Below are 15898 nucleotides of genomic sequence, written 5' to 3' on the forward strand. Positions count from 1 at the left end.
CATAACAAGTTACTACAAATTTAGCAGCTTACAACAATACATATTTGTTATCTCAGTATTTCCATGGGTCCAGAGTCTAGGCATGGCTATTTAGGTCATCTGCTCAGGATTTCACAAGACTGCAGTGAAGGTGTTAATTAACTGTGTTCCTTTCTAGAGCTTTCTAGAAGAGATTGTTCTCTAAGATCACATGATTGTTGGCAATATTCAATTCCTTGTGGTTGTAGGACTAAGGTCACCAGTTTCTTGCTGATTGTCAGCTGGAGCTACCCTTGGCTCCTAGAGGCTGCTCAGTTTCCTACTCTGGTCCCTCTTGCAGGCCCTCTCACAATAAGGTGCTTACTTCTTCACGGCCAGCTAGAGAATCTCTTTACAGTTGGCCAAGGTGAAGTCTTATATAGCATACACTGAGTGAGCCTTTCAATATCATTTCTATATTCTGGTGATGAGAAGCAAGTCACAGATTCCATCCCCACTCAAGGGGAGGGAATGATGGAAGGGCATGATAACAGAGGGACTTTCTGAGAGTTCTGTACACCATGCCCTTTGGCTTCTCTGATGTGAGATTCCTGGCTAAGATTCTTGGTCATGCCATACATAAAAAGTCCAGAGGCTTAAACACACATGTTTATAGCAGCGTCATTTACAATAACCAAAAGGTGAAAGAATGGATGAACAAAATACAGTATATACATACAGTGCAATATTATTTAGCCTTATAAAGGAAGGAAATTACATCCTGTTTCATGCTACAGCATTAATGAACTTTGAAGACATTATGCTAAGTGAAACAAGCCAGACTCAAAAAGACAAATATTGTATTTTTCCACTTAGATGAAGTACCCGGAACAGTCAAATTTATAGACATATGAAGTAGAATGGAGGTTTTCAGGGGCTGGGAGGCAGAGGGGAGCAGGGAGTTATCATTTAATGGGTACGAACTTTTAGTTTGGGAAGATGGAGAAGTTCTGGAGATGGATGAGGGCAATAGTTGCAAAATGAGAATATACTCAATGCCACTGAACTGTGCACTTAAAAATGATTAAAATGATACAGTTTCTGGTATGTATATTTTACCACAATTAAAATAAAAGCCCAGAGTCCTGGGGCTGACTGGATAGCACACCCCCAAGTGCTAAACTGTCCATACAGGATGCTGGGAGGAGAGAGAGGACAGTAATATTTTTCTCTTTTTTGTATTTATTAGTAATCTTCAAAGAAGAATGAGATATGACGAAGTCTTGTGACAAACATTGATTATTGTTAATTAATCAGTTATTGCTAATTACTTAATAGTAATTGATTTCTTGATGAGTCTTCCATAGAGGTATGTTCCCAGTGCTGTGGAAATATAGAGGGAAAGGACAGCTTCAGACTCCCTCATATTTTATTGTTTACAGCTGTAATCCTTTTTTTAAAAATATATTTTATTTATTTTTTACAGAGAGGAAGGGAGAGGGATAGACAGTTAGAAACATCGATCAGCTGCCTCCTTCACACCCCCTACTGGGGATGTGCCCGAAACCAAGGTACATGCCCTTGACTGGAATCGAACGTGGGACCCTTCAGTCCACAGGCCGACGCTCTATCCACTGAGCCAAACCAGTTAGGGCAACAGCTGTAATTCTTAACCTCAAGTGGACACTATGGGCACCTGACCAGTATTAAAAAAATATACTGATTTTTGGGTCCATCCCCCATGGAGTCTGATTAATTTGGGTTGAGGTTAGGGCCCTGGACATCAGGATTTATAGAAGCCCTCTTGATGAGTCCAATGTGCAGTGATCATTGAGAAGCATTTTGTCAGAGGAACAGGTTTCCCTGCAGTTGAATCCAGAAATAGCCAGTTTGAGGGTTGGAGAGCAATACTCCTTACAGACACTTAAGGAAACTATTTGCCATTTCTATCTAATTACCATGCAGCACATTGATGGTTATGCATATCATTGTGTGTGTCAGATTAACTTCCTTGTATGTTTTGGTGGTTTTCAGCATTTTATTATTAAACTCTGCTCGTCGATGCTCATGGGAATAGGATCATCTGCATACATTTATAAAAGGGGAAGAGAAATGTTTGTTGTAAGCACGAAGGAATAGTAAACATGATTAAATTACAACCACACTTAATTAATGGGCAATAGGGCAAGAGCGTTGACAGGAGAATGTCATGCTCATTTTCTGATTACCCTGGGAATGACCTCATCTTTCTCATGCTAGTTTCTCAAATTATAAACTTGTGCATTCATTAGATGTGTGTTTTTCTTGTTTGTTTATCACTCAACACGTTTTTTGGGAGAAGGAAATAGATGCTTATCCTGCTTATTATCCTGCCTTGTTTCCTAGGTGACCGACAGTCCCATCTCCACTCTTGTCTCTGTACCCATGATTTTTAAACTAGGAGAAAAAATTTGCAGGTCCTTTAGCATTAATTTTGTTGAGTTCCTACTACATGCCAGACAATTCTAGATTTTTGGTAGTAAGAGGATGAAGAAAGCATGGTCACGCTCTTGAAGATCACAGTTTTTTTTTTGGGGGGGGGAATTAAAATTTATTTCAGTCTTGTGTGATGAATCTTCTAAGGTGTACAAAGGAAGCAGGGAGCATCTTGGTTTAGTGGGATCAGAGAAACCTCCATTGAAGAGATGACCTTGAGCTGGGTTTTAAAGGAGGAATGGATGGCAGGGAGTCAAAGTAGCCTGGCACAGTTGTGGGCCTGGGGTACATTGGGCATGGAGGGGCGCTGGTTCGGCAGTGGGCTGGACTGTCAGGAGTTTTACCAACACTGTGAAGGAGTCTCTGTAAATAAAGGCAGGTGTCAAGAATAGGGTTGTTTTTTGTTTTGTTTTGTTTTTTGTTAATCCTCATCTAAGGATATTTTTCCACTGATTTATAGCGAGAGTGGAAGAGAGAGGGAAAGTCAGAATCATCAATGTGAGAGAATCACACGGTTGCCTCCTGGACGAGCCCAGACCAGGGCCTGGCCCAGGGAGGAACCTGCAACCAAGGTATGTGCCCCCAACTGGAATCGAACCCAGGACCCTTTGGTCCACAGGCCAGCACTCTATCCACGGACCCAAACCGGTTAGAGCAAGAATAGAGTTTTTAGAGCTGTTCTAACTGGAAGGTTTTTAAATTGCTGGTAACTTGCTGACCTAAACAGGAATAGCTGTCCTTTATGTAACATATTTTACATGCCAGACGCCATTCTTAGTGCTTTATATTGTTAACTAATCTAATTCTCATAGAAATCCAGTGACTCATGGGCTGTTATTATCATTTTACAGCTGAGAAAACTCAAGATTAAGTGACTTGCACGGGGTTCCACCATTAGTAATGGCAGAATTAGGAATCAGACCCTAGTAGTTCAGTTCCAGATGTTGTGCCCTGGACAAGTATGATTTACAATATGATTTCTGGGGCATATGTAATAAAGCTATGAAATGTCACCCAAGTCAAGTTACCTTGGCCTCTGTGCTCACAAGAAATCCCAGATAGATAAGAGGTGTTGGCCCCTGCTTTGCACTAAGCCATACGCAAAGAAGTCTGCAAGCTGCATTCCATGACCCAACAAAAACAAATAATGAGAGCACAGGCGTCTAATACACAGGGCCTGAGAAGGAAGATTGAGGGCCCAGCATAACAAGAACTGTCAGTGGACTTTGATAAATTAAACTTCCTGAAGCAATTTAGGGGACAAGAATTTATTGCTTCAAAGAATGTTGATTACGTACATTGGGGGTATAAAAGGATTGTAAAAGGATTACCTATGCTGCCAGTAATGGGCACTCTTTGGAGATCCAGTCCTATTGGAGGAACTTTGAACTGAGCAGAGGGGCTTGACAGTGCCTCTTTGTTTCTCCATGGTTTCAGAACTTTTCCCATCCCACAGGAAATTATTACTACTACCACCATCAACTATTATTATCACTGCCATTTATTAATTATTTACTGGCACCTTACCTTAGTTAATGTGCATAATATTTCTATAATTATGATCACCATGCTCTATTCACATAGGAGAAATCTGAGATTCAGAAAGGTTAAGCGAGCCCTAGCCAGTTTTGCTCAGTGGATAGAGCCAAAATGTCTAGCAATTTTGAATAAAGCTGAAGGGTCTCGGGTTTGATTTTATTCCAGTCAAGGGCAGGTACCTCGGTTGCAGGCATGATCCCGGCCCCGGTCGGGGTGCCAGTTCGCCAATCGATGTGTCTCTCTCACCTTGATGTTTCTCTCTCTCTGTCTCTCCCCCTCCCATTCACTCTCTAAAAATCAAAGGAAAAATATCCTTTGGTGAGAATTAACAACAACAACAAAAAAGAAAGGTTAAGTGACCTGACCAATATTACAACTAAGAAGTGTGGGGCAGCCAGCTGGGTTTTAACCTGGGATTTTCTGACTCCAAAGCCATACACATATTTTATTTCTTAGTGAAATTTTTATTGAAGAACACAAATCATAGAGTGAATACACCCATGTAACCACCGACAAGTCATGAAATAGAACATTGCCAGCTGTCGAAAGCCCCTTTTGCTCCCTCCCAACCCCTACCCATTATCTCCAAACATTACATTTATAATGTTTATGGGGGGAAATCACTATCTGTGCCAGTGTGATCAGAGATTACCTTTTGCCTATTTTAGAATTCTATTTTAATGGAACTAGGAAGTATGTACTCTACAGAGTTTGGCTTCCTTTGTTTACGAGATTCACTTACATTTTGTATATAGCAGTGGTTCATTAATTATATTGTTATGTAGTGTGTGTTTCATGACTGTACCACAATTTATTAATTTTCTATTGATGGGCATTTGGTTGGTTGTCACGTTTAGCAATTTTGAATAAAGCTGCCATGACCATTTTTGCACATGTCTTTTGGTACATTATTATGATTTATGATGGATATATACCTAGGGTGGAAATGGCGGGTGGTACACTTTATCTGAGTTCACATTTAATATAAATTGGCAAATCGTTTTCCAAAATGGTCAAACAAATATATACTATCACCAGCAATGTATGAGTATTAAGTTACTCTACATTCTTGCTGGCATTTGGCATTGTCACTCTTTCTCATTTTAGCCATTCTGGTGGGTATATTGTGGTATCTTATTTTAGCTTTGCTTTACTTTTCCTTAATAATTAACAAGCGTGAGCACTTTTTAAAGTATGTATTTTCCACTGATGTCTGCTTTTCCCCATATATATGCATATTTGTTTGGGTTTCTGAACTTTCTGTTCAGTTCCAAAAGTATTTTTGTCCATCCTTATGCTAAGAGTATATTCTCTTATTTTGATTAATAATTTTTGACATCTACTACTTTATATCTTCCAATTTTGTTATTGTTTTTCAAATTGTTATGACTGTTCTTGGGCATCCTTATAACTGTAAGAATTCTAGAATCAGCTTGTCAATTTTTATAAATTAAAAAATTATTGATTAGGATATCATTGAACCTGATTAATTTGAATAGATTCACATCATAAAAAATTTAGTCTTCTCATTCATAACTAGAGCAGATGTCTCCATTTAGTTAGATTTTATTAATATGTTCTACTTTCCAGTATAGAGATCTTACACGTTTTGATAGATAATCTGATATAATTGATGTCTTTAATATTTTATAAAATGATAGCCATTTCTAAAATTTCATTTTTAATTGTTTGATGCTGGGATATAGAAACACGATTGAATTTGCTTATTGACCTTGTATTTAGTGAGATGGTTAAAAATCACTTGAACGACACAGGGGTTAGGGGCACCGACTCCCCAGCATAGTAAAAAACCAGGCTATAATGTGTGACTCTCCCAAAACTTAACTACTAGGAGACTGCTGTTGATTGGAAGCCTTCCTGATAACATACACATATTTTGTATATGCATTACATACTGTATTATTGCTATAAAGTAAGATAGAGAAAAGAAAATGTTATTAAGAAAAACCATAAGGAAGAGAAAATACTTCCATTTATAATGTTTATGGGGGGAAATCTGCATGTAAGTGGACCCATACAGTTCAAACCCATGTTGTTCACAGGCCAACTATATACTTCCGTGGCATGTTAATGGAAGTTAACCCCCTCCAAAAAAGAAAAGAAAGAAACATAAATGAAAAACACACTGAGCTTTGGGAAACATTAAACAGACTTGCTTACTGCAAGATTTATTTGAACCTTTAAAGTCATGCATTATGAAATCCAAAAATTGTTTAAACTCAGCATAATTTGCTTATAAAGGACCAGTACTTCTTGGAACATATTTTGGAAAGTGGGATATGTTAGCCTTGAGGAAACATTTGCTGGAATGGTAACCTGGCATGAAAGGCCCATGAAAGCTGGGGCTTTGGGGGTATTTTCTCAAAGTTTATTAATTGAATGAATTGCTGGTTTTAGTGGATGAAGGAAGAATTAGATCAGGGTGAAGTCAGTTTTTTGGCAGAATTAATCTGATATCATGGTATAAGATGGACTGTAGGGGAATGAGGCTAGGAACTGAAATACCCAAAAAGAAGCTGTTAAAGATTTTTTTTTTGTACTGTGGTGACATCCTTGAAAATAGAAACAAAAATTGATAAAACGGGTCTTTGTAAAGAGAATTGACAAGATTTGGTGATAGATTAGATGAAGGAAGAAAGAAGTTCTCAAGGTACTCAAAGAGTTAGGGTGGTTGAGGATGATGGAGTCACTGTGGGGAAGAAGCCATTTCTGTTGTTTCCTTCAGGTAGCCTACTGAGCTGATGGATGTAGTCATGAAGGAAGTGTCTAATTCCATGACAGTTTACCTTGTGTTTGAGAACTTTCTGTGTAGAAAATGATTGCAAGTTTTTAAACAGTAAAACTAGTGATGGGAGAGAGTTTGAATGAAAAAGACTGAAAAAAAAAAACCCCTCCCCTATTTAAAAAAATCACACTGAAGTTGAGTGAGAACAAATGTTTTGTACAAAGGTTCTAACTTAGTCCACAAGCCGTTTTTTTCTAGTTCATAAACTCTATGATATCTACATATACATATAAAGTATGCTAATTAAAACATTTTAAATTTTGGTAATGACGGTTGGATAATTTATTTGTATCTACTCTTTTCTAATAGAAAGAGCATTCTAGGATTATCAACTAGTGGGCCTTGGATTTTGGATATGAAAAGGCTGTGAGATTTAAAACGTAGGTTGTCTAGTCTAGACATGCTAAGAGGCAAAACTTAGGCAAACCCAGACTACTACCACCACCCTTTATGTCTGCTCAAACCTAACAAGTCCCAAGAAGATGACTTCTCCAGCTCAGAAGAGGCAGTGGATGAAATGAAATCAGCACAGACTTCAGACCCACAGACTTAGATTTAAATCCTAGAGGGAATAAGTTGTTTCTTACCTCTTAGTCTACTTATTCATAAAATAGGAATAGTAATTATCTCGCAGGATAGTGGTAAGGATTAAATAAGATGTAAAATAACTAGTACAAGAGGCAGTATGCATACCGATGCACAGTTCATCAATGAATGAACTGTGTTGTTGTATTTTAAATATACCATCTATCTACCAACCAGATTTGCTTTCCATCACAAAAGTCATGTGTCCATTAGTAGTGCATCTATCGATCTTGAAAGATACTACATTTGTGATGAAGACAATTAGGAGTGATAATAAATTTGGTGTAATCATGATTACCAGAAAAATATTCAAAAAATTTAAAAGATTTTACATGTAAAGAATAGTAGTTATAAGGGTCAAGTGTTGGTGGGGCTAGAAAACAAATTTGTCCTGCTGGACAAGTTGTAAGTACTTAGATAGTTATATCCACATTCAAAATGAAATGAATCTAAACAGCAAAACATGGTTTTCCTTCATTGTAACTAACATCTCTTGTCCATTACACCAGTGAGAAGAAGCTCATTACAGATGCTCTCAATAAAAATCAGTTTTTGAAGAGACTGGACCCTCAGCAGATCAAAGACATGGTGGAATGCATGTATGGAAGAAACTACCAGCAAGGGAGTTACATTATTAAGCAAGGAGAACCAGGAAACCACATCTTTGTGTTGGCAGGTGGGTTTCACAGATTTTCCAGTTATTGTATAACAAATATTTTGCCTATTGTCTTTTGATTTTTGCAAACATTTATAAAAATGCAAAAACAGTTTGCTGTGTTTGCAGAAAATGTAACAGATTGAGATCATGAAATAGTAACATTGTTGATCTTTTGTGATGATGATAAGAATATTTACTGGATGCTTTCTATATGTCAAGCATCTTGTTGAGCACTGAACAGAGAAATCTCATTCATCTCCTCATCAGTTCTGTTACTGGTTACTGATGTCGCCCGTATCTCCATGTTACTAATGTTGACTCTGTCACAGAGAGGTTAAGTAACTTATCCAAGGCCACTCAGCTCCTAAGTGGTGGAGGTAGGATGCAAACTTAGGTGATCTGATTCAAGTCCATATTTTAATCACAGTGTCACTCATTCAATAACTACAAAAAGCTGTTTCCATTAAAAATACTATTATTGACATCTTTTAGGTGTACCAGGAAAACACACAATTATTTTGTCAACGAATCAAATGGAATGCCTTGAAATTACAACTGATAGTTTTAGAGCCATTTAATGGTTTCCTTGATATATGATTACTTGAACATTAAAGGATTTATTTCTCAAATGCATATTAAATGCGTGTCTTATATTGGTATACGAAAACTTTTTTTTAAATATAGAAGCAAGAAATTATTTGAGTAGGGTTTATGGATATTGAACACTCTGTCAAATTCTGAATTGCCCCAACATTTTCAGTTTTAGCGGGGGAAGCTAAATTGGTTTACCCAGACAGAATGGTAACCTAGGATGTGCGTGGCCTTCTATTTTTCATTACAGTTCATGGCAATCCAAGCAATGCTTTTAAAATTTTCTTGTTTTTAAATTACTTTTATTATACTCACTTAAACTTATATGGTTATACAAACACAATATAAGCACATTTAGCCACATCTCAACAAAAATACCAGAATAAAGGTATAGGCTGAATATTAGCTAAAATTACAGACCAGTAAAATTTGAGTTAATAGTAATGTGATCAATGATGTTTAGTTGACTAAGTCACTTTTCATAGTCTCTAAGTTTGGCATGTTCTAATGAACAAGTGCTAACTTAGTGATCTTGCCACTCAGCTATGCTTTTATAATTCTTGTTTACTTGGGGTCTTAAGTGTGGGGTAGATGTTGCCTATCCAAACAAATTAATAAACATGTATTATTCTAGTTATAGTATGTGAAAGATTGATTTCATATAGTATATTTCATATACTTTGATTCTTTAAACAACCCAGTCTCATAACTATTGATTTATTATTTGCCATCTACAATTTTGTAGGTACCCTTAAAATTCTAGTCACTCCCAAGTAATTATTTTACCCAAGAAGTAAATTATAGTCTTAATTTATGCAGCCTTCATGTTTTGGGGGACAGGTGATCCAGAGCAATTTTTCCCTCTTTCCATTTTTTTTCTTGGCCATTTTGCTTCTACTTTAGCAACACTAAAACATTCTGCAGAAAAAATTAGGTCATTAAGTCAATAAGTATTTATGGAACCTGCTAGAAAAGGATGAGAAACTCATGTCTGCCCATCTTGTTCCTTGCCAGTAACTCTGATGAAAGGCTTGGGGAGAGAGGAGTTTGAATAGAAGGCAGCATCCATACAGCCATTTAAATCAGGGCTATAGCACACATGGAAATGAAAATGAAACAGTTTCTTATTTGAATTAATTACGTGTTATCTAAGGACTGAATTGCCTGATTCAATTGATTGAGCAAATTAATTTGTTAATTAAAAATCTGCCCTTTATAAGATACAGCATGAATAGCAAATAATAAATGATGTTTAGCTTTAACTTTTTGATAGTCCATATATTATCAGTATTGCTCAAGTCCAATGAGACATAACCTTAGTATAAAAATGAAATGTGTTAAAATCTATGATACCAATTTGGCAGTACCATTAAGTGGTTTCAGTGGAATGGAATTTAGTTGTAATGTGAACTTATTAAATTTTTTATATCTAATTAATAGGCTTTGGAGCCTAAGCAGTTTATTTGTTACTAGAATATAAGTTCTATCAGAATCAGTATCTTTTCTGTTTTGTCCACTCTGTCTCTGGCACCTGGACCAGTTCCTGGTAGTACATAAGTGCCAACATAAGATTTGTTGAATGAGTAGATGAACAGAGACCACCAGATCTACTTAGTGATGAATTAGGAGAAGGGAATTCTTCAAGTAGAATAACCCACTAAGATTATAGGTTCTTTTGCATATTATTTTAGTTATGTTAGGTTTTATTTGCATTTCTTCAAAGGGAAAGGAGCATAGAATTTCCAGTGTTAAAAAAAAAAGGGTGAGGAGGTACCTGAAGTGCTGCTTCTCCCTTCCTCCAACCTTTGTCTAAATAAAGATCAGTTTCAAACACTTGATTTCTACACTTTTTCTTTATAAGACATAATTTTTAGAGCCATTTTTGTTTTATAACAAAATTTAGAGGAGGTATTTCCCATATGTCCTCTGCCCCCACACATCCATAGCCTCCCCTATTATCCATATTACTAACCAGAGTGGTACATATTTTTAAAAATTATTTTTACTTTTTTCCCAAGAATGGACCTATATTGACATATCTTAACCACCCAAGTTCATAGTTTACCTTAAGATTCACTCTTGTTGTTCATTCTATGGGTTTAGACAAATGTATAATGACATGTATCTTTCATTATAATATTTTTTTAAAAATTTATTTTATTGATTTTTTACAGAGAGGAAGGGAGAGGGATAGAGAGTTAGAAACATCGATGAGAGAGAAACATCGATCAGCTGCCTCCTGCACACCTCCTACTGGGTATGTGCCCGCAACCAAGGTACATGCCCTTGACCGGAATCGAACCTGGGACCCCTCAGTCCACAGGCCGACGCTCTATCCACTGAACCAAACCAGTTAGGGCTCATTATAATATTTTAGAGAACATTTTCATTGCCCTAATGATCCTCTGTTCTCTGCTCATTCATCTCCCCTCACCCAGACCTGACAACCACTGATCTTTTAATTTTCTCCATAGTTTTCCCTTTTCCAGAATGTAATACAGTTGGAATTGGTGGCTTTCACTTGGTAATATGCATTTAAGATTCCTCCATGTTTTTTCATGGCTTAATAGCTCATTTTGTTTTAGCACTGAATAACATGCTATTGTCTGCATGCACCACAGTTCTGTTATTCATTCACCCATGGAAGGGTATCTGGGTTGCTTCCAAATTTTGGCAATTAAGAATAAAGCTGCCATAAAAATCTGTGTGCAGGTTTTTGTGCAGTCATAAGTTTTCAGTTCTTTTGGATAAAAATACCAAGGAGCATGATTGTTGGATTGCATGGTAAAAGTATATCTAGTTTTGTTAAGAAACCAACCAACTGTCTTCCAAAGGGGCTTAACCCTTTTACATTCTCACCAACAATGAATGAGAATTCCTGTTGCTCCACATCCTTGTCAGCATTTGGTATTGTCATTTTTCTGGAATTTGGCCATTCTAATATGTATGTAGTGATATCTCATTGTTGTTTTAATTACATTACCCTGATAACATTTGATGTGGATCAGCTGTTCATATGCTTGTGTGCAATCTATATATCTTCTTTGGTGAGTGTCAAGGTCTTTGGCCCATTTTATTTGTTTTCTTAATGCTGAATTTTAAGTTCTTTCATATTTTTTATAATAGTCCTTTGTAAGATGAGTCTTTTGCAAAAATATTCTTTTTCCAGCCTGTGGTCTTTTTCAAGCACTCTTCTTAGTGACTTCCATTTATTAATTCATTTCACTGAATGAGGGGCTAGACAACTACTGAGGCATAGTAAAGTAACTACTCAAGAACACAGCCGATGAATAGTCAGAGCCAGGTAGTCTGACTCTGGGGCCAGGGTACTTCTCAGTTATGATAGTGTGGACAGCTGTGGTGTGTTTCCAAGACATACAGTAATGTGTGTTTCTTGTACAAGAGAAATGCTTCATAGATTAGAATGAATTTAAATAAAACACTTGCCATTCACTGCTTCAGAGAAAGAACATTGTAACAATGATAATATTCACAACTAGTGACCCGGTGCATGAAATTCGTGCACATTAAAAGGGGATTAATTAGAGGAAATAATTTAATATTGCTATTTGCCCTTTCTCTATAATAGAAGTGTCAAAGATGAAAGAAAATTAGTAAAATGTATATGAAAACCTTCCTCCTGTCAGAGTCTGGGGCGCACCCTGGGACCCAGAGTCAAGTCCCCGCCCACCCATATGCACCTCAAAAGTGTGTGAGACCCAGACCGGGCCGCCCCCCCGCTGACATTGGGCTAGATCCAGACCTGGCCAGTCCCACCCTTGTCAAGCCCTGCCAGGTAGGAGGCGTAGCTTCAGGTCTCCTGGCCCGGCGCCAGGATGGGGGGCATGGCCTGAGGTCCCCCAGCCCAGACTGGGGCAGGGGGCATGCCTTGAAGTCCTCCATCAAGCCCTGCCAGGTGGGGGACATGACCTGAGATCCCCTGTCAAGCCCTGCTGGGTGGGGGCATGGCCTGAGGTCCCCCACCAAGTCCCGCTGGGTGGGGGGCACGGCCTGAGGTCCCCTCTCAAGCCCAGCCAGGCAGGGGGGCACAGCCTCAGGTCCCCTGGCCCGGTGCTGGGGCAAGGGGCGTGGCCTGAAGTCCCCTGTCAAGCCCCACCTGATGGGGGGCACAGCCTGAGGTCCCATAGCCCAGCACCAGAATAGGAAGCGCACCTTGAGGTTCCCCGTCAAGCCCCACTGGGCAGGGGGTGTGGCCTCAGGTCCCCTGGCCTGGCACTGGGGTGGGGTTGCGGCCTGAGGTCCCCCAGCCTGACTCCAGGGTGGTGGGCGCAGCGTGAGGTCACGTCAAGTCCTGCCGGGTGGGGGATGCGGCCTGAGGTCCCCTGTCAAGCCCCATGGGGGCGGGGGAGGGGGTAGTCTCAAGTCCCTGCTGATTGCTTGTTAAGGCTTCTGATGGGAACTTGGCCTCAGCTGTGGGTGCAGCCATCTTTGTGATGGAGTGATGGTCAGTTAGCATATTCCCTCTTTATTAGATAGGATAGCTAACACACATATGGCATTTACTATATGCTAGCCTACCTACATTAAGTTGTTTATATCTCAACAAGTGCATGAAGTAAATATTATTTTTCCCATTATGGACAAAGAACCTCAAGGAAAGAAGGTAACTCTCTCAAGGTGAACAGTTAATGGTATGTGGCAGAGCTGGTTTCAGTCTACATTCTTAACCATTTTATTAAAATGAGAATCATAGATATAATAACTGTATGCTTTATGTACTTTATTTTTTTTTTTTAATTTTTGGAATCCAGGCAGATTTTTATTATTTGTGGTTTTTGTTTTTGTTTTAATTCTACTTGATAGAGGGCCGAGTAGAGGTGTTTCAAGGGGAGAAATTGATATCATGCATCCCTATGTGGACCACGTTCGGGGAACTAGCCATTCTATACAACTGTACAAGGACTGCCTCTGTGAAAGGTAATAGCAGTTGAAATGCTGTAGTTTTGAATTGTTATACAATGTTAAAGGTAATCTGGTTGAGTCACTATTGCATCTGGTTTAGTTTTTTGCCTTCCATTGTGACCCATATGCTCTTATTAATAGAAATGCTATGCTCTTAAGAACATTTATTTTAAAGCACTTGTCTAAATAACTCAAATTTAAAAGAACTTTCCCAGTAGATACCTGTATTTAAAATATGAACACGGCTTTCAGCTGAATGATTCAATATTTGCTTTATTTGCCACTTCACTTTTTTTGGCCATGTAGACATCTGCCTTTGGCTCCTCTAGAATGTTTACTTTACATTCTCTATGAGATTCTGACCATATTTTAAACCAGAACATTTAATTTATATATATCAAAAAGGATGTGAATTAATTAATCAGACTTTTCATGAATGACATGAGATTAGTTTAATTGCTTCTCTTTAAAGTTCTTGTTTTGAATGTATTCAATCTTGAGTTTTCTTCTGAATTACTTGGATGTGGTGTTTTTCAGTGCTTGGGACTGTGTTACATATCTCAGCATTGCTGCAGTATTTGATAAAAATACAGACTCAGGGCTTCATTCCAAACCTGAATCAGAATCTCTGGCAATTCAGGTTTAGAATGTCAAGATGATTCTAAAGTTTAGTAACTCAGAGCTTTGGGTTTTAATCTATTTTGTAGACTCTCATTACTCCTTTTAAAAAAATCTCACAACCATAATTTCATATAGAATTTTTAGAGCTGGTACTTCTGTTCCTCTTCCTTTTTAGATTTTATTCTTGCTTTTAATGTCTTTCCTGTAAAAAAAAAAAAAAGTCTCAAAAACTATCTTTTATAATCTTTTTGAAAATTATTTGTATACATTTTATGTAATAGTAACCATAGTGATCCTTAAAATATATTGGCTCTCTTTACCAACAATGTCTGAACACCATAAAAAGACATAAAAACACACTCCTACACCCAGAGATTTTAAACTTTCAATTAACTCATTGGAGTAGCTACAGACTAGCTGACTTCTCTTCTATCACAGCACAAATCTGAAATACATCCTGATGATGCAGTGCTTAATTGGGAATTGCAAACTAATTTTAATATCATCTTAAGCAAAACATAATTAGAAAGGAAATCTTTTGCTGCTCACTTCCAAACCTGGTTCACAGGAAAGCCAAAAATGATTTTATAAAATTTCCCACTATTTATATCCCTGCCGCCTTCCATTTGCATGTTGAAATAATGCATTTTCCAAGAAATAACATTTTATGAGAATATATAAAATATTTATTGATTAACATTTTGTAATGTTTCCTTAATATGGGGCTAAATAATTTTTTATTACTTTCTTGATTTTTTTTTCTAAAGCTATTACCAGTGTTAAAACTTGGGCACTAGATCGAGAGGTATTCCAGAATATAATGAGAAGGACAGCTCAAGCTAGAGATGCACAGTACAGAAACTTCCTCAGAAGGTAAGGCTAACAGGTGGAAAGAGCCAAAGATGGTATAGCCATTTTGCAGGTCTGTTGGTTTTACCACAATAATTATTTCACTGTAGCTTCTCTTACTACTGTTTTCCACTTGATGCAACCAGAAGTATTCCTGTGCAGTAAATGCCACTCTGTATATTTAATTCCCATTAGCCTCATGTGCTGACTTTTGATTTATTTCTGCTACTAATTTGCCCTTGTATATATGGAGCCAGTGTATATTATATAGAAAACTGTGCAGAAAAATCCTAAAATACTCACCTGGGTTGCTCAGTTGACTTTGAAAGTTATTCTATAATTTAGAAGAGGATTACAAAAGATAATCTTTCTAATAATGGCTTTGCTTAGAATAATCTTAAAATTAATGTATTTTACTATTCTTACTTGATTTATTAGAGACATTTAAAAATACATTTTTTTTAATTTACTTCAGAGAGGAAGGGAGAGGGAGAGAGAGAGAGAGAAACATCAATGATGAGAGAGAATCATTGATCAGTTGCCTCCTACACACCCCCTACTGGGGATCAAGCCGGCAACCCTGGCCTGTGCCCTGACCAAGAATCGAACCGTGACCTCCTGGTTCATAGGTCGACACTCAACCACTGGGCTACTAGAGACATTTTTCTCATTTGCATAGCCACACCATCTTCCAGATTACTATATTGGTAGCAAATTAACATGCCAAAATGTTACAGTGCTTGCCATGATGGCATGGATCCTTGAAACATACTCATTTTGTGAGCTGTTCTATATGCCAAACTATTTGGATAGGTAAACTTATAGAGAAAGAAATACTTCTGAGTCAGAAAAAGTCAGTTATACATTAAAAAATGTTTTTGAAAGTGTAAGTT

General features: G+C 37.6%; 1 protein-coding gene across 2 annotated transcripts in view; it reads left to right on the top strand.

Annotated features, from left to right (window-relative positions):
- The window catches only part of PRKG2 (protein kinase cGMP-dependent 2), a 97367-nt gene that overhangs the window by 21629 nt on the left and 59840 nt on the right, over positions 1 to 15898 (top strand). For both annotated transcript variants that reach the window (XM_080668349.1, XM_080668348.1), the window contains exons 3-5: positions 7873 to 8039; positions 13437 to 13550; positions 14924 to 15029. In XM_080668349.1, coding sequence (XP_080524475.1) covers positions 7873 to 8039; positions 13437 to 13550; positions 14924 to 15029 — 387 coding nt within the window. The remainder of the gene's footprint in view (positions 1 to 7872; positions 8040 to 13436; positions 13551 to 14923; positions 15030 to 15898) is intronic.

This window comes from Plecotus auritus (assembly GCF_963455305.1).
Source record: "Plecotus auritus genome assembly, chromosome: 1".
Lineage (NCBI taxonomy): Eukaryota > Metazoa > Chordata > Mammalia > Chiroptera > Vespertilionidae > Plecotus > Plecotus auritus.